The sequence below is a fragment of the Malaya genurostris genome, chromosome 1, assembly GCF_030247185.1.
Source record: "Malaya genurostris strain Urasoe2022 chromosome 1, Malgen_1.1, whole genome shotgun sequence".
In the NCBI taxonomy this organism is placed as follows: Eukaryota; Metazoa; Arthropoda; class Insecta; order Diptera; family Culicidae; genus Malaya; species Malaya genurostris.
Genome location: NC_080570.1, coordinates 144,274,300 through 144,292,360, shown reverse-complemented (window position 1 = coordinate 144,292,360; position 18,061 = coordinate 144,274,300). Strand labels below are relative to the sequence as shown.

At 39.8% G+C, this 18,061-nt stretch overlaps 3 protein-coding genes across 5 annotated transcripts in view; 1 reads left to right on the top strand and 2 right to left on the bottom strand.

Annotated features, from left to right (window-relative positions):
• Window positions 1–520: 520 nt before the first annotated feature.
• On the top strand, window positions 521–1,267 carry LOC131426041 (protein yippee). Its single transcript, XM_058588447.1, has 2 exons — window positions 521–936; window positions 1,001–1,267. Exons 1-2 carry the CDS (start codon window positions 659–661, stop codon window positions 1,068–1,070), a joined length of 348 nt encoding a protein of 115 aa, XP_058444430.1. The 5' UTR covers window positions 521–658; the 3' UTR covers window positions 1,071–1,267.
• On the bottom strand, window positions 1,195–1,739 carry LOC131426042 (mitochondrial import inner membrane translocase subunit Tim9). Its single transcript, XM_058588448.1, has 2 exons — window positions 1,577–1,739; window positions 1,195–1,513 (listed from the first exon to the last, which is right to left on the bottom strand). Exons 1-2 carry the CDS (start codon window positions 1,625–1,627, stop codon window positions 1,286–1,288), a joined length of 279 nt encoding a protein of 92 aa, XP_058444431.1. The 5' UTR covers window positions 1,628–1,739; the 3' UTR covers window positions 1,195–1,285.
• Window positions 1,740–5,124: 3,385 nt separating this feature from the next.
• LOC131426039 (protein wings apart-like) overlaps window positions 5,125–18,061 on the bottom strand; it is a 29,150-nt gene continuing 16,213 nt past the window's right edge. For all 3 annotated transcript variants that reach the window (XM_058588444.1, XM_058588446.1, XM_058588445.1), the window contains exons 4-8: window positions 14,078–17,189; window positions 13,723–14,011; window positions 13,562–13,641; window positions 6,496–6,686; window positions 5,125–6,428 (exon numbers count right to left, since the gene is read on the bottom strand). In XM_058588444.1, coding sequence (XP_058444427.1) covers window positions 6,219–6,428; window positions 6,496–6,686; window positions 13,562–13,641; window positions 13,723–14,011; window positions 14,078–17,189 — 3,882 coding nt within the window. In that variant the 3' untranslated portion in view covers window positions 5,125–6,218. The remainder of the gene's footprint in view (window positions 6,429–6,495; window positions 6,687–13,561; window positions 13,642–13,722; window positions 14,012–14,077; window positions 17,190–18,061) is intronic.

The following is an 18,061-nucleotide window of genomic DNA, read 5'->3' as shown; positions in this document are numbered from 1 at the left end:
TCTTATCGGAAGCAATTTTTGAAAGCATAAGCAATTACGCTACACTAGTTGTAAATAAAAGTAAGCAATAACAAATTTTTATTAGCAGATAGAACATCTGTGTTTACTGTCTTTACTCTTTTATATTTAGTTTTATCCTCTTCTTAGAATTAACACACAATCAGGATAATGTTTTCACTTTGAAAAAATAATCAATACCATTATTTAATATATTTTAACTTGATCTTTATTCAATTTTTAATCCACGCTATCAAAAATCTGTACAAATCTGTATTTTTTGCCAAAAATCTGCAAATCTGCATATACAGAATCTTGGTCACAAATTTATCTGAAAAATCTGTAAAATGCAGATTAATCTGTATATGTGGCAACCATGACTACCAACACAACCAAAACTGTCTTATCACGCCACCAGTGTATTTTACGTCGTGGGATACAATAGTATTGTGCATGCTGGCAACCTTTTTCTGAGCTGTCACTCAGATGCTTGTGTGAGTAAAACTCAAAATCTAACGAAGTTTTCTTTTTCCTGCGTAGTGTAGTGCGTATTTTCTTCGCAGCTGATGGTGACATTGTAACAGCAATCAAAACAAAGGATTCGTTCGTTCCATCTATTATAGATTCTCGAAAAAAAAAACTAAGTGCATTTTTGATAACGATGGGTAAAATTTTCCTGGATCACATCGGCGGTCAAAAGCTGTACTCGTGTGCAGCTTGCGAAACAAATCTGACCAACAAACGGGAATTGATTAGCACTCGATTTACGGGAGCCACTGGTAGGGCCTACCTGTTCAAACGAGTTGTGAATTTGACCTACTCTCAGGTACAGGATCGAGTCATGCTCACCGGACGACATATGGTACGCGATGTGATGTGCAAAAATTGCAAAGCAAAACTAGGCTGGATGTACGAATTTGCTACCGAGGAGTCGCAAAAGTGAGTACAGGGTAAATCTTCAGATTCGTACTCTAATGTTTTATTCTTGGTTTTTGATCACCAGATACAAAGAAGGTCGAGTGATTTTAGAACACGCTCTCATCACCGAATCGGAAGGCTTTCCGGAACCGTGACCATTTCTCTTCGATCCAGTTGAGTTTTAGACTGCTAGCGTATTCTGTGTGAGAGTGAGACATAAAATTTAGTTTAAGCTAGTACTTCAAACATAAAACGTTTAAATTATAACATGTTATGTGCTACATCTTATCCTTATAATGTATTTGGATCAAACTATTTCACAATAAAATCAACATCAGCTAACGCTAAATTATTCGATAGAAGCTCATTACTATTTAGCACCCAACTTCTGAGCTGCTGCCAGAGCATTCTCGTTGGCCAACATCTGGAACTCCTGGAAACGCTGCGATATCCGCTGGTTCATTTTCAGGAACTTTTCCATACAGTTGAGGGAACACTTTTCCTCCTTATCGGACACCGTCCGACCCGTGAACTCACTGATACAATCGACGAAGCACAGTTCCGACAGTTTATTGTACGATAGCAGGAAATCGGAGAACTGCGGTTGGATGAGAATCGGTTAGATATTTAAGAACAAAAAAAAAATGTTCCATTTGCTCACCGATTTTATCTGATCCTTGTCTAATTGATCAATGCTCACTTGGGAAGTCATGTTTGTACTTTACTTGCAATTCCGGTAGGTGTTTCAATATCTTAAGTACTGATCTTGCAAGAACTTCCATGAGCTACCACTTTGACAGATTGAAGAAGCTATTACGTCACGGAAAAATTACACTGAGACAAATTAGCTATCGAAATCGATTGTATTATGATTATCTAGGTTAAAGGTTTATTCGAACCTTTCCGGTCCAGATCAGTGCCGGCACAGTTCCGAGCACGGATGGTAATATTCTTTTACTTGTTTCAATTTTCGATTGGTACCAAAACATTGAATTTTTTGGAAAAAAATGCGTCGTGTTTAAGCGAATCGAAACCAAAGCCGTTCAAAAATCAAGAACATGTAGACTGTTTTCTTCGATTATCGTGGTGTATTCTGAGTTCCTTCCTTCCACCCGGTTCAACTGTCAACAAGGAATATTATTTAACTGTTATGCGTTATTTGCATGAAGCTACACGCTTAAAGAGACCAGAGTTATGGATCAACAATGACTGGTTTTTACACCACGAGAATGCTCCGTCTCACATTGCATCGGTTTTTTTTCAAGAACTCCACTCCTGATTTGGTGTGACTTCTGACTGTTCTCCAAAATCAAAAGGCCATTTCCGGGAACACATTTCAAGTCGATTGAAAAGATAACAATTGAATTGAAGAAGCTGCTAAATGCTAAACAAAAGGAGGACTATTTCGCATGCTTCGAGGACAGGAAATAACGTTGGCATAAGTGCATTTTGCCAGCAGACCTCCCAACCCACTTTGAACGCCTGAAACAAGTAATGTAGTGTACATATTTTGTGTGTTTAGACGCAAATAAATGCTGATTAATTGGATTTTCATCATTTAAAAAAAGTAGAATTCTTTGTTTACCTTCAATTGCGGAAGGCTCAGTAATTCATAAATTCCATTTCGTTGCTTCTACCGAACATTCAGTGAAGGTTATGCCGAACAGACAGTAATTTGTTTGCTGCCGATTGAGTTAATAACTGACGTTTGTCAAATTTAAGATTACCGAGACTCTCAGCAATTTTATCTTTTGCTGAGATGATTATCGAGTACTCGCCGTTGCAAATCTCAGAAATTAATTTGTCTGTCAGCAAGAAAACTTGTAAAATGAACTTTGCCACTTCCGGTGGAGCTCTCAACGTGTAAGCATGTTGCTTCGCGCTAGTGCGATGAAATTTTGTGTATTTCTTGCGATTTTTTGCGTTCTGGAGTGAAACAGTGTTGCGACACCGCGAAACTATCATCGGGAGTCACTGTAAAAGCCTTTACAATCGAATATAATAATAATCGCAAATAATAACATAATCGAACACATAACCTAACGGGCGAGATAGATATTATAGGTCACAGCCCTGTCAAGTTGACACACCAGCAAATAAAAAAAAGAATTTGGTTTTCCTGTAAGCACTGTCCATAACGTTCTTCAATCTATTGACACACGTTTCACAACAGAAAGGAAGGCTGGGTACAGAACAAAAACGGATCTTAGGAATTACCAGAAAGACGCGAAGGTGAGACAAATATCTCTTCTATAGACCGGATGTCTCCAACTTTCGTTCATACTTCCAAGCACCGGTAAGGTGAAAAGTCGTTTAAGGTGAAAACTGTACCGAACCATATTGACAAGAGAATGCGACGGCTAAAACCCGGACTCGCAAGTTGTATCGCGTATATTTGACGAAATTTTCCTGCGTGATTATGGATGCTAAAACTTATGTCCTGGAAGACTAAACAGCTCACCACAATGTCTTTTTATACTGCCATGCAACCGAACGGGGTGAAGGGGCATTTCAGGATGAAGAAAAAGGACAATTTTTCCAAAAAAATATGTAGCTGTGATGGAGTAAGCCAAAGTTTCATCACTACCGAAACGGCAAACAAGACTATATTCCGCGTAGAATGTCTAAAGAAGCGATTGTTACCATTACTACGCAGCCATGACGCACCCTGGCTATTGTGGCCGGTTTTTGCATCTTGTCACTATGTAAAATGTGTGTTGGAATGCTATAAAGCAAATGTAGTCCATGTTTAACCGAAAGAGACGAATCTACCTAACTACTCGAAGTTGCGAGCTATGGGCTCTCGCGAAGAGATAACTCTCTCAATATAAAAAAAACAAGCTATAACTATGGGAAAATTTCGAACATCTAGGACAAAAGCAGCTTAATACATTGCAGAGAAGTCTGCACGGATTCTAATGGCTAGAGTAAACTCAAAATTTCGTAGTCTAATTAATTAACTGTTATTTGTTCTAACATGACTAAAATGCACAATTGAATGACAAGCCTTATGTCACTCGACGACAAAATATTGGGTGCCAATAGGGTCTAAATGATGAAAAAAATCATTTTTGCGATTATGGTTAATTAGAATTATGGTTCAACAAAATAAATTGCATGATAAAAAGCATCATTCGAAAAACATTTTGTAATTTTTTCGTGGAAAATTTTTGAGAAATGAGCCGGCGAAATTTTTTTTAGGACGCTTCCAAAAAATCATGATTTACGGTGTCCACTGTATCTCAGCGCAGACTAGTCAGAAGGGAACAAATCAAAGCAGCATAGTTAGAGTAGAAGTTTTTCTAGACCCCAACGTTTCTGGTTTATTTTTTTCTTTAAATTTTTGGTGATTGTTGTTCAAAGTGAAAACGACGATTTTTCCCGAAAATATCCGCCTTTTTGTAGCTGTAAAAAGTAACAAACAACGAACAGAAAAACGTTGAGGTCTGTTTTTCTATATGTAGAAAGTGTGCAAAATTTGAAACAAAAAATTGGTTCAGTAGTTTTCGAATGACGATTGGATACGGACTTTTAAAACCTGCTTCCGAAAAAACGCGTTTTAAGTTTTTTGTCTATAAAATCAATGGAAACAATTTATTACTGAAGCGAGCCCGTAGGGTCTCACATTTTCAAAAAATCTTATTTTTTCTTTTATAATTTGTTATAATGAAACGGTTCAAGAATGTTTTGTCAAGTTTTGAAGTCAATCGAAGCATAAATCTTGGGCCTGTGTGTCGAGCTTTTACTTCTTCGCAGTATGAGATAAGCAAAGATAAAGATAACTTTATGAGTTTTTTCCCGATTAGCTTGAAAATTTCACAGAATATTCTTGAAATGTTTTACTATAGGAAAATACAAAGAAAATAATAAATAATTTTTCAAAAGTGTTAGACCCTACCCGTCCCCTTAGGAACTGAAAACCAGCGGGAATACTTCATCACAATATCGCACACCTAGTATTTTGTTTGCATGATAACAGAACTTTTAATCTGCGGATTGCACGGTACACTAATGTACTAATCGTACTAAACTTTCTCTTGGTGAATGTGATCCGATGTACTTCACTGAAACATTCTTCCTTTATTCTGAATAACGACGGTTCCTACCACTGTTCGTATGGGGAGCGTAGCCTGATTTTTTAAACATTTGAAGGAATAAAAATGTTCTAATACTCTAAAACTCTATACTCAAAAAAAACATACCTTTTTTGTTTTATTAAAAAGTTTATTTTCTTCCAAGAACATTGCTCTTTTTCTGTATGCATCTTTATAATTTAAACAATATCGTATAATACTATTTACAGACTTAGCCCACTTAGTTTAAACATTAGATCTCCATCTATTTGTTTTGCTTTGTTTCTTCCATCTTTTTCTTTGATTATATTATTCTTTCATGCGGGGAAAAAAAGAAGCTACAATACCCTGGCTGCTGGTTCTTTGTGGCGTTTCATTTGTGTGGTGTCCGACCGGACCTTAGATCGACGCCCCTATCGAACCGGTAAAAGATTTGGTTCGCTATCTTCTATCATACAACTATCCTTACACGAATGAAGACGAAAAAATAAACCGACATCGTACCAACTACTTAATTGTTTGCTAGCGAGAAAATAGAAGTAAACACACACACACGCGCACATACGAAGATAGATACAGAAGAATGCGTACATTCACATAAATTAGAACGCACTTCCGGGTTAAGTAATAGTTTTTAGCTTATGGTTTCTTAATAGAAAGACTGAAGAAAAAAACTTGCCACAAATAGAACAAAATAGTTTCCATTCGTACGACCAGAAAACAACACAACTTAAAATACAATAGATAGATATTTAATTCTGATTCGATATTTTCCATGTTTTCCTTTCTAATCGAAAGACCTACCGTAACTTATGCCCTAGGAAAGAACAGTCTAGATACAGAGAAATTTCCCTCACAGGAGGAGATATTTGTCCGATTTTAATAAGCGATATTTGTTTTTGTTGTTTTTACAATTTAAGCCAGCATTTACACATACATTAACAGTTGCTAGTGAAAGTAAAACGACGCACAGTTCGGATTTTGGTGAACGACGATTCTAGATTTTACACATTGGTAGAGTGTACAATTGTGATTGCCTGGTATGGGCGGCGGTATGGACAGATTAAAACAGAGACTTCCCAAGCAGAAAAAAACACGCAACGGGGAGCCGTGTTTAAAGTAATGATTAAGCTTCTCTCTTTACTCTTCTTCGGCATGTTGACCACACCGAAATTAGGGAAACATTCAACACGCCGACATCGGTGGATCTTTGCCGCCACGATTTAGCTATCAGTAGTGCGCCCTGGTCGATGAGCGAGATCCGTACCGGTTAACCGGCTGTTGGTTCGCCGAACTGGTTGATGCCTTCGGTTGTTGTGCCAAGTGACCTTCCGTCGCCATCGAGGAAGTGGCGGCCACTCGTTCGGCCGAGTCTAGCCGTTTCAGATTGTCGATGATGTTTTTGGTTTGGCGCACGTGCTGCAGACTTAGCGCATCGGACTGTGGTTCAAAAGATGAAATAAGATTAATAAAACGAAATTCCGATGCGTTTTAGCTAGCGACTTACATTTGCCGTCAGGTTGAGGAAGTTGTAGTATTTTTCCAGTGAGTTGACCATCAGTACGAAGTTATTGTCCTTCAGGTAGGCACGAACGGCCACTTCGTTCTCCTCGCTGCCCTTGACGATCCAACCGATCAGCAAACACACGTAGCTGGCCATTAGCGTGTGCTCCATGTGGTGACCCGCCTTCTGCAGTACTGTAAAGTGAACGAACAAAACAAAGAAATGTCAGTCAGTGATTTTGCAAACAGATCAATTCAGCAAGTTTGTACTGAATATCAATAGACACAGTGGAGCATTTCCAGAAATTATTGGCAGAGAAGGTGACTAAATCAAGATCGACTTTCTTCGATTAGAATGATTCTTTGTACCCGTCTTCAGTATGGCAAACTATACGATTGAAGAATATTTTTATACAAAGGATGAATGCATTTTTGCATTCACTAGCATCAAAACTTTGTAACTCAAAAACTGTTACTTGTATAAAACTGTACAAATAAAGACTGATCAGTTATACACTGCTAAAAATCGACAGGCTATATGCGGCCGAAATTATGTATAAAATACATCAATCGAATGCGTCGATTTTTATCAGTGTAGGAAATCAATTGCGGTCTCAAAAAAGTATGCACTGAAAAAAGTAGTTGAACGTTTTTTCCTTCAAATACACGGATAAAAATAGATGCGATCGATTAGTGTGTCAATAACATTTCAGTTTAATGTGTCTTTTCATATTAAACCGAAAACAAAGGGTTCATTTCTTTTAAATTGTATATGAAAGTTCACATATATGCAAGTTTAGTTCATTTTTCACTCAATTTATATGTTTTAAAATAAAACCTTCCTACATGACAATGATGATGTTCCAAATGTAGTGCAGCACGAAAGTATATGAAAAACACTTAATTCAACAAATCGTGGCTCAATTGAAATGAACACACTAAGATTCAATTCCGTTGTTCGGTAATTTTTTTTACGAAAACTTTCGGTAATCAATAGAAAATACCGATATTTCGGAATATGAACGTCATTTTACAAAAATTATGCAAATTTTTACCGGACGATCAGTTTTCATTACAGAGTTCGGTAAATAGATATACAATTCATACGGTAAATCTGAATAGTCGCCGAGGAACGGTAAAACTCATACCGTCCGTATGGTAAAATAATCTTCGAATAACCGAACTTCTGTAAATCTTGTAGAGTTCATCGAATGGATTGAGGTAGAGGTGCTGAAGTTTTTAAAACATTAGAATCACTAGAAACTTTTTGTTTCCTTATAGGCAGAAAATAATTTTGTATCACTTATCCACTTGCTGCCTACACAAATCGTGCAAGGGTAAGGGTTCTGGTGGACTCGACGGATTGTGCAGTGTTTAGGAAGGTGCTCATATTTGCGGTCAGCCGGAAAATTTGACCGTTTTTTTTCGTAGAATAAAACCATAGCAGGTTGGAATTTTCTTCATTCGTTTTTGTGAATATTGTAGTTTTCTAAAATTCGAAAATAAAAGAATTTTAACCAAAGGAAAATAAAAAAAAACAAAAAATTACCGAACAATCAGTTAGATCCATTTGGTTTACAGTTTACGGTAGTTGTTTGACAGTTCAGCAATTACCGAACGATCGGTAATCAATTCAAAAATTCAGCTGTTGAAAAGTCGGTAAAATATCACCGAATTCTGCGAAATTTTCTAAGTGTGTATTCGGTTCTGGAATTACACTGGACCCTTGACAAGATTTGCTTCTATTATAAATCAACACACAGACGTTTCTAGGTAACGGTGCCCATTTGGTCACTGTTTTTTTTTTGTGCTGATTCAAACAGATTTTATAAAATTGTTGTTATACACCTTCATTCTTGTTTACGGCCGTTTGTGATACGTTCAAAAGTATGTCAAATTCGTATTACTTATTTGATTCGTTTGAATCAATCGCTCTTTCAAATATCGTACATGCATAAAAACAACGCCAATCTAACTTTGAACCATCAGTTCTGGTACAGACTTAAGTTGTAATGAAAATGTATAACATCATTTGTTATTTGACTTGTTTTGTCGTGAATACGACTTACTTCACTATGGAGCACCTTTTCAAAATTTGCCATATGGAAGAATGGGCAGAACTTAATAGTGAATATCTCGACTTGTATTAAGGCCATCGTCCAAGTACCATGAGCGCGGGTGTTTTTAGGAAATTTTCGATGGAAATTTTAAAAAATTTGCCGAAACCAAAAACATACAGGCCTTTGAAATACATTTATCTATCTACAGGGTGAAAATGGCTGGAAAACTCGGAGGATTTTCCGAGTATTATCAAAAATAGCTCTGAAAAATGAGTGTTTTTGTGATCTTTCACAATTATCTGGAAAAATAAAGCGATGACATAAACTTTTTTTTTCAAATAAACTTTATTATGGATACACAGATTACATTCGGACACATTTTTGGAAAACCTTTTCACGCTTTTCATAGAAAATCGACGAATTTCAAAAATTTCCTCGAAATCGGTTATATGAAATTCGTTGATTTTCCATGAAAAGAGTGAAAAGGTTTGTCTTCGAATGTGATCCTTGTTGCCAGCATGAGGTTTTTTTTTGAAAAAAAAATTTCATTCCATCGAATTATTTTTTCAAATAATTGTGAAAAATTACCAAAAAAGCTCATTTTTTCAGCGCTATTTTTGATAAGACTCGTAAAATCCTACGAATTTTCCAGTCATTATCACCCTGTAGATAGATAAAAGTATTTCAAAGGTCTGTATGTTTTTGGTTTTGTCAAATTTTTCGAAATTTCCATCGAAAATTTCCTAAAACCACCCGCGCGCATGGTACTTGGACGATGGCCTTAATGGCAGCAACATAATGCTTTCGCTATTTCAACAAAAATATGATCAGGAATTTAGGATAATATTTTGAACAGTGCGAGATAACCACAAACGACTCAAAAATTAAGTTTTCTCAAAATTTGAAAACAAAGCTTTCGCTTGGGGTTTTTCGCACAATGACGACGATTTTGAGGTAGTCAGGCACATATATTCAACTGAACGTTATAAAAGGGGAACCGTGGTCGAAAATCGATCATTTCTTCTTGTGCTTTGGATGGAAGCAGATGTCAGGGCAAGAAGACGCATTCAAGCAGCGGCATCGGAGAGCGCACCTTCTGCGTGGTTGAAAAAAGAAATGCACAGGTCGTAGTTCTCATTTGCCTTCCGGTCGTCAAGGCGAGAAGGCGCATTAAATCAGTTTGGCATCATTTGGAACTGCGAGCGGATGTGTTACGATTTGTTTGCAAAGCTAGTTTCAATTCAAGCAAGAACGATTGCATCAGACAACAGAGCTGCTGGTCGTTTGCATTGGAGATGGAGAATGGCTCACTCTAAATGTTATGTAAAGAACTATTAAGATTACTTCTTTGCAAATCGAAGGTAAAAATCATCAGTTTAGTGAAAATCCAAAATAATTTCATTTGCTTCGTGTACTTTTCGCTGTGCGAAAATCGTTCGAGAAAAATGTTCCTGACTGTGCTAAATATCGTAGAGAATTCCACAATTGGATTTTTCTATAAGGCAGAAATGAATCCTGTATAGCATCTTGATAGTTTCTTTCAATGAAATATGCAAATCCGAAATGAGATAATCGACGTCAAAAATCGTTTAAAATTCTAGTAGTGCGAAGGGGGAAAGTTCACAATTCACACAATCGATCAATTGGAATTCGAAAGAATAAAGAAATCGTGTCAGTTTTATTCGTATTCACGACATCCAGTTATGTCTCTGACATTACACACCCGTACTTTTCTCGCTGATTTTGTATCATCATGCTTGTTTACGTCCCCATCGACTATTCGACGAACACATACTTTCGAACCAATGTTGCATTCATAGCATTGGTAAAATCGTGCATTTAATTTTAAAAAAAGCATATTTACCCATGGCGTATATTCCATAAAGTACCTAATTGATATGGCCCTCAAGGTGAAATGTAGTCGGCGCGCAAAATTTCAATCGCTTGAGTTGACCGAATCGTCGCACAAAGCATAACAAGAAAAACCGACACATAGAAATCATGAATATTTACAGTGATTGAGCGCAGTGGGCTTACCACTCGTTTTGTTGACTTGTTAAAAAGACTCATTGATTCGTAATGGATTTTCGAATCCTATACTAATTCAATAGTTATTGTTAGTGATTACTATTACACTAGAACTATGAATCATGAGTAATTATGATTGACTAACATGCATATGTATTGACTAACTTACTCGCCAGTTTAGTAGCAAGCATGGCTTATGTTCTGGACCTCTATTCAGTATAATGAATAGAATTTTAAGTTTAGCTATAATAAATTGCTACAATCTGCAGTAATACCTATTATATGATATTACACAGCTCATTATTGCTTCAGAAACCATCCCCGTGGAACGGAACAGTGAACGTTTATACATTTCAAAAACCAATTACGGCTCGGCAAAGCAAAATTGCAGAATTCTAAGAATACTTAGTTGTGATAAAATTCATTGCGAAAACGTGTGTTTTTATTTTTTCGAAAATCGGTCTAGTTATTGAATAATAGACCAAAACCGCGACGCGCGCATTTCGCTACATTTCACCTTAAGGAGCAAGACTCCTTACAAGCGTATAAGTAATGTCAACAATGTGTGCGTAGAAACAAATTCCGGTGCTTCTTTTCCTGATTTTAATCAATAAATCTTCCATATGGTTGAAAAATAAACCAATCAGTTCATTCTACCTAAAATTGCAATTCAAGAAAAGCGAAAATCTTAGTCTAAAACTCTTCCGTTTTCCTTAAAGCTGCTCGAGAAAAATTATTTGATTAGCAACAAACACATTCCTATATGGATTTCCTCTTGCAGAAATTATTGCGATATCAAGATTTACGTACCTTCTGTAAGTAAACCCGCAAAAAAAGAACCTTTAATTTAACACGCGAAAGACAATGGATATGGATTGTTGTCGTAAAACTATTTATTTTTCCGGAAGACTGCTTTTGTAACAGAAAATTTTTTTTTTGTTTTTGATTATAGAGGTTTTAACCTTAAGGTCATTCACCTCTTCGGGCCCGAAAAACTTTCTGACCCTATGTGCGGGGTTGGGAATCGAACCCAGGCGGGCTGCGTGAAAGGCATCGACTTACCCATCACGCTATATCCGTCCCCGAACAGAAAATATTTAGTTTCGTTTATTTTGTGTAGCACAATCTAATACCGTTTTCGTTTTTAAACCTAGACGCGGGCTACTCTGACTCCGAGTAAAACGAACACGTGGTACGCGCCCTAAACAACAACTCATGAAAAAAAGAAAAAATAAACAAACTCGGCTGGATGCGTGGTGCGACCCGAGAAAATTTTCAGAGCGAAACTACGCGATTGGAGTCCGATCTAGAGCGACCACAGGTTGCTAAAACAAATATCAATAAACGAAAACGGTATAATACAAATGCATTGAAGCAGTGTTGCTAACTTTTTTTTTAAAGAATTAAAATCTACATTCATAAAATGTAAGCAATTTTTCATCAAACGTTTGTGAAAATTACATAGATCTATGACATACGTACCAAATAAAATGTACGTAATACACAAATTACCAACACAAGTAAACTTGGTTTACTCTTGACCAGTGCTTTCATCATTCATTCATCAATGCGAGGAACGAGCAAAAAAAGCGTTCAGCGCAGCTATAGCACTCATACCAGCAGACTGAGTTACCGGCTTCGATGCTGAAAATATACACGAGCAAACAGAGTGGAGAACGAACCATTCCATACATACTTGCCGACGAGCGTGCTCTATTACGTTTAATAGTATTGAACCTTCCTGAAAAACAGTATTAAGTATTCTCTTTTCTCTCAAATATAGGCAACTCGTTCAAACAATTCCTCGGTAGTATAAGTGATTCAAGCACACTATCGTTGGTGAACCATTCATCATCAAAGAATACTGTTGAATTTGAATGTAAAAATAATTTAAATCATTAATGTATTCAAGCATAAAAAAAATAAATTTAGAAGGTTTCACGCTGCTGTAGATTTTCCACATCATTTTTTACTACCAGTAGCTATGATTAATGTTCATGTTTATGAGATCTTAACTGCAAGCAATGGCCAAACAGAGTGAAGAAGAAGAAGTAAGCTTCATCTGTGCTTAACGATTTCACTGCTCACTCGTTGGGCTAGTAACCACATGAAGAGATTCATGTATGTACAGCCGACGATGAAGAACCAACAATACTCTCTCGTTGCTTCGCTCACTAATGTAAAAGAGAATGAGCAACAAGTAATACTTCTATACGCTTACCTTCCAAGTACAGAAGAGCTTTGATTCACTAATACATACCAATGTGAACCAACTCCGTCTGCTTAGAAGTGGCTGACGAATGGTTCAGTTGCTGGTGCATTCATGAACCATGAAGCGAATGAATGATGCTTACTTTTATTCAGTTCATTCATTTTCCAAGCACTGCTCTTGACCCTTAATAGTAAGTCTTCAGGCGGCTCAGGCTTCTAGCGGAGAATTGCTCTTCGGCTCGTTCATTTACATCGTATGGAAGGTGAAAATGAAAATGAATTTTAAAATGTGAAATTTAAGCTAATTTTCGTAGTATACATACAACTTACACATTATAAATTTTGAAGAAAAAAGATGAAAGATCCAAAATACAATATACACTACTTATCGACAGAATAAATTCTCCACATACGCAATGTCCTTACTGACGTGTCGAATGAACATTTTGTACCTGGTGGCATAACAGTTCAACATAAACTGTTATGAACTGACGATTCGAAGACGATTCGTGAAAAAAATTCGAAAATGGATATGTGCCCTAAGAGCAAAATTAGGCTAGTCGCTAGCTGGGAATTCTAAAGAGTTCTCTGGAAAATGATAGTAGATTCTTAAAATAATCGATTTGTTCTGATTTTACAGTGGACAGTGGTTTAATAAAATGTTCAATAACTGACCACTATTTTTTATAGTTTAAATTGTCGAATTTTGAATTTGTACGAATTTTGAATTTGTACCCCAGTATTGAAAACAAAGACGCCAAAACTACTCACATTTGGTAACAGTCTCCTCGATGTCTTCATTTTTCTTCGATTTGGCATCCAGAATAGCGTCGGTATTTTTCTCGGCGTACCTGTAATCGGAATCGTGGGATGATGTTTGACGAACCAACTTCACACGTTTCGTTGAAGTGGAAAAACTCTTGAACACTTACCTCGCTAGTTCATCCTGCCGGTAGAAGTACTCGACCAGTGCATGAACAGCCATCTGCGCCTGATTTCGGGACGCTTCGATGGTGCTGTTGTAGTCATCCGGTGCTCGTGACACCATCAAATACTTCCGATTGGCCTGGGTGTACATCGTTAGGTTGATCAGGAAGAGCAGCACCAGAATGTTCATTTCGAAGATGAATTTCTGCGGGACATATTCGCCGACCCGCAGCAACAGATGCAGACTGGTTTCCATCACATTCGGCAAGGCTCCGATCACACTGGCTCCGTAGGCTGTGAGAATTGAAAATTGGAAGCTGTTAGGATCGCTAGGATCTAGTCAGAAATCAGAACACTTACCAGTTTCATCGAACGGATGCGTCAGACTGATGAAGATCTTCAGGATGGGTGGAATCACCTCTCGCAGTATAACGCCTCGGTCGTCTTTGGGCGTCCGTTCGTCCGTTGGGTACAGCACTACCTCACTGTCGACTAGTTTGAACAGGCGGGCCAAAGTGTGCACCAGACTGCCGTTGTTGTAGTTCAGGATGTAGCTCTGGTTTTGTTCGTTCAGCAGAGTAACATTCTCCAGCACTCGCAAACAACGTTCAATCTTCCGTAGCTTGGACAACAGATCATCGGTCCATTCGACAACGTAATCGGAAATTTCCCGACAGCAGTCGGAAACCGTTTTTATGAGATGATCCAATCCACCGAGCTTTCGGAGTTCATCTTTGAACCAATCACCCGCCCGTTTGGAAGTCATCGACAGCAAAGTTTCCATCGCAAGCGAACCCACGGTCAGATTGTCCAGATCCATGTGCTTTGCTTTACCGGAGTTTTTTATTTCCTCGCAAAGTTCACGCACTTTCTGTTTGTTCTTCTCCAACTGACCTCGCGTGAGACCTCCGTCGGAACTGGACAGATGATCCGTGTCCAGCAGGTTCAGCATCAGTTCCAAAGAATCTCGATCGAGATCCATGTTGAGGGTGTCCTGCGACAGTACGAACAGAATGGTGGCGGTGCACAACCCCAGACTCTGGTCCAGATGAGCATCCCGGAGGGCTTTGAAGAACCGGGTCACAATGCCGTGGGCTCGCACATGCATTCGGAAGGCAGGTGTCATACATTTGGTCGCTAGTGTCACCGCCGACAGACACCGGGTAGCATTTGGATTGTCCGGTTGAAGTGCCGATAGAATGTACTCCACATCGTCATCCATCTCTTGCGATTCGCCAATCTCCTGGATCTGGTGGGCCTTCTTAACATTCCGCACCACCGTGTAGTACGGTTTGGCACTCCGGTCACACTTCAGTTTGGTATCGAAATCGTCCAACTCGTCGTCGTCATCGTCGAAATCCATGGCGGAACCACCGGAGTTTCGTAACCTCGTCACTCGAGACAGACCCGATGGTTCACCCTCGAAGGCAGCGGTTTTGTTCTCGTTTTCACCTTCGGCCGTCACACTTTTGTCCTTTCCATCCCCGTCGTCATCGTCATCCCATTTGTGTTTGTAAACGTGGCGCTTTTTGTCGGTTGCCTCGGCAGTTCCCGTCAACGGTCGGCTCTTGAAGATACTGCCTTTCTTTTTGGAGATCACTAGCTTGACCGGTTGCATCTGTTCCGGCGGGTCCTGCGGCTGGCTGCTGATCAACCCAATTGGAATGGTAATCGGAGGAACGGTCAGGGTGCTGGTCGGAGCTGCCGATGGGACCGCGTTGTTGGTAGGATTTTCCGACAGCGGCCGGATGTCCTGCAGCAATTGTTGCTTCTGTTTGGCCAGTTCTTCGCTGCGGATGTAGGACTTTTTGAACTTATTTTTGATTTTGTACTCGGTCGGTTCTGGTGAGTTCTCGTCCTGAACCGTGGCCGTGGCCGTGGAGGTGGGACCCGATTCTAACCGACTCGAACCGGTAGTAGTCGTAAGATCCAAACCACTGGGAGCGTCGGTGACCACACTGGATTGCATGGAAGCCAGAGCCGACTCGCTTTCGGAAGTAAGCGTAAATGGAGGTGGTCCCGCTTCTCCGGAAGCCGATTCCATCGGTCGATCCGGGCTGGTCATGGTCATGTTCGGTTGATAATCTGGCGGAACGACGTTTTTCTTCCGTCGGCTGTACTGCCGGGTGGCCACCTTGAGCGTCGGTATTGGCGGGGAAGGTGACGGTTCCCGTATCGGCGAAGGAACTTTCACCGTGGGTTCCTTTTCCGGTGCTTTGGCAACAACCACGTTGTTATTGTTGTTACGATTGCGGGTGGCACGGCCGAACTTTTTGATGGCCGGTTCCGGTGATGATATCTCGGCCGGTACCGGAACGGGTTCCGGCTTGGAAATCACCTCAACCTGAATACTTTTCATCCCGCTACGAGTGCTTCTCGTTGCCCGACCTCTCAAGCTTAGTTTCAACTTTTCAACCCGTTCTTCCCGAACCGGAGTTGCCTTCTTTTCTTCGCTATCCTTTTTCGGATTTTGTTGTTGCAGCTTCAATTCCTCGTCTCGATTGTCCTGGGTGTTTTCACTTTCGAAATTAATCTCCGAAGGTGGCGCCGCGGCGGTTGAGCTGTTCTGTGACAGTTCCAAATCGCTACCACAGTCACTCGATCCTCGGCTGTGAATGATCCGGCAATCGTCGGCAGCCGTCAGGCCACCGTGTTTCGGTGTGTTGTTGGACGATGCACTTCCGAGGATGGAACTTTGTGAATCAAAATCATCCCCTCCGGAAGGTGAAGCTAGAGTGCGGTACAGTTCGTAAGCATCGGTTCCCGGAAGCGGGAAGGATGGCCTCGAAGCTGGTATCACAATCGGATCCACTCGCAGTTCTTCCGCCACTCCACCGAGCAGTTCCAGATCCTGGCGATCGTCGCTGTCCGCGTCGTTGTTGGCTTGCTGTTCTTCACCACGCTTCGATCGCTTACTGGCCCGACTTTTCTCCCGCGCGAGCACACGCTTCTTGAAGTGTCGTAGCTCCTTTTTGCTGTCTTTCTTGCTCTTGCCAGTGGTGCTGCTACTGCCGCCACTGGCACCGTTGCTGATCAGCGTCGATTTGTTGAGGGAGATTTTGATTTTGAGATCCTCTTTGCGGGGTTCTTCCTCTTTCCGCGGAGAGCTTGTTGCTGCTGCTGCGAGTGGTGGTACCACTTCCGGAGTTCGTGTTACAATGGTTGGAACCGCGGTTGTCGTTGCTAGCACCAGCGGTGGCACCGTTGGTTCTTCCAATGATTTTGGTGGTGCTGCTGCTGCTGCTGCTGGTGGTGGTGGTGGTTGTAGTGGTGGCGGAGTTTGTTGTGGAGGATTAACAACGGTGGCGATTGGCGGTGCGGTGGTGATGGTGGTAGCTGTAACCGCCGGAGGAGTCGTTGGTGGTCGGTTCAATGCTACCGATGTCGGTTGATGAGGCGGTACGACGCTGGTAACTCCGTGTGGCGGTGAATTAACATCCTCACTGTCGGTGCTGATTAGACGGGAAGTTCCCTGCGGGGAGGAGGTAAAAAGAAAGCGTGGATCAGTAGAAGTTTGGCGGAAAGCGTTCAGAATTGAAAATCGATTGAATAACAAAATATGGCGAATAATCAAGTTCGCTGACAATAAACACGGAATTACTGAATTACCAAACACGTAATTAGGTTTTACAATATAGCATTCCTAATGAACCTGTGATTAGATTTCCTATAACATGTATTTACATTAGGGTGTACGTATTAGTGGAACCAAGTTCTCCCATACAGTTGTGATATTTGTGAGCATAATTGGGTGTCTACAATACAGCAGTAAGAGCAAAATGTAAACAAGTTAAATGATCGACTGGGGATTCATGGAACAGATTGAGTTTTTCGGTTCAAATCAGTTTTAAAAAATGCGGGTGGGTAATGTCGTAGACATACCTGGAGGACGTGAATACGAATGAAACTGTCATGCTTAATTCACCCTTTCGAATACAAACAATCGTTCGTATTAGTTGATTGCGTGGATTTTGCAACTTTTACCCGTTCGCTTCCAGAAACTTTGCATAATCCTTTGGGAAAATATTATGGTTCTAAAAAGAACCGATTAGCGAAATTTCTTCGATTTTTACAACCGTTGAGTGCCCGTTTCATGCAATTCTAAGACATTTGGCATTAATAAAATTTGTTTCTTCGTTTCAAAGTAGAATTTAAAAAAAATCGAGATTATACTAGATCTCGACGTTTCAGCCAATTGTAAGACACTTGGCATGAAAAAAAGGCGGGTGGGTAATATCAGAGACAGAACTGGATGTCGTGAATACGAAAACAACTTGTGGAAATATAAACAATTTATCATTTCTCATAGAAACTATAATAACATAGTATGCTGATCTATAAATA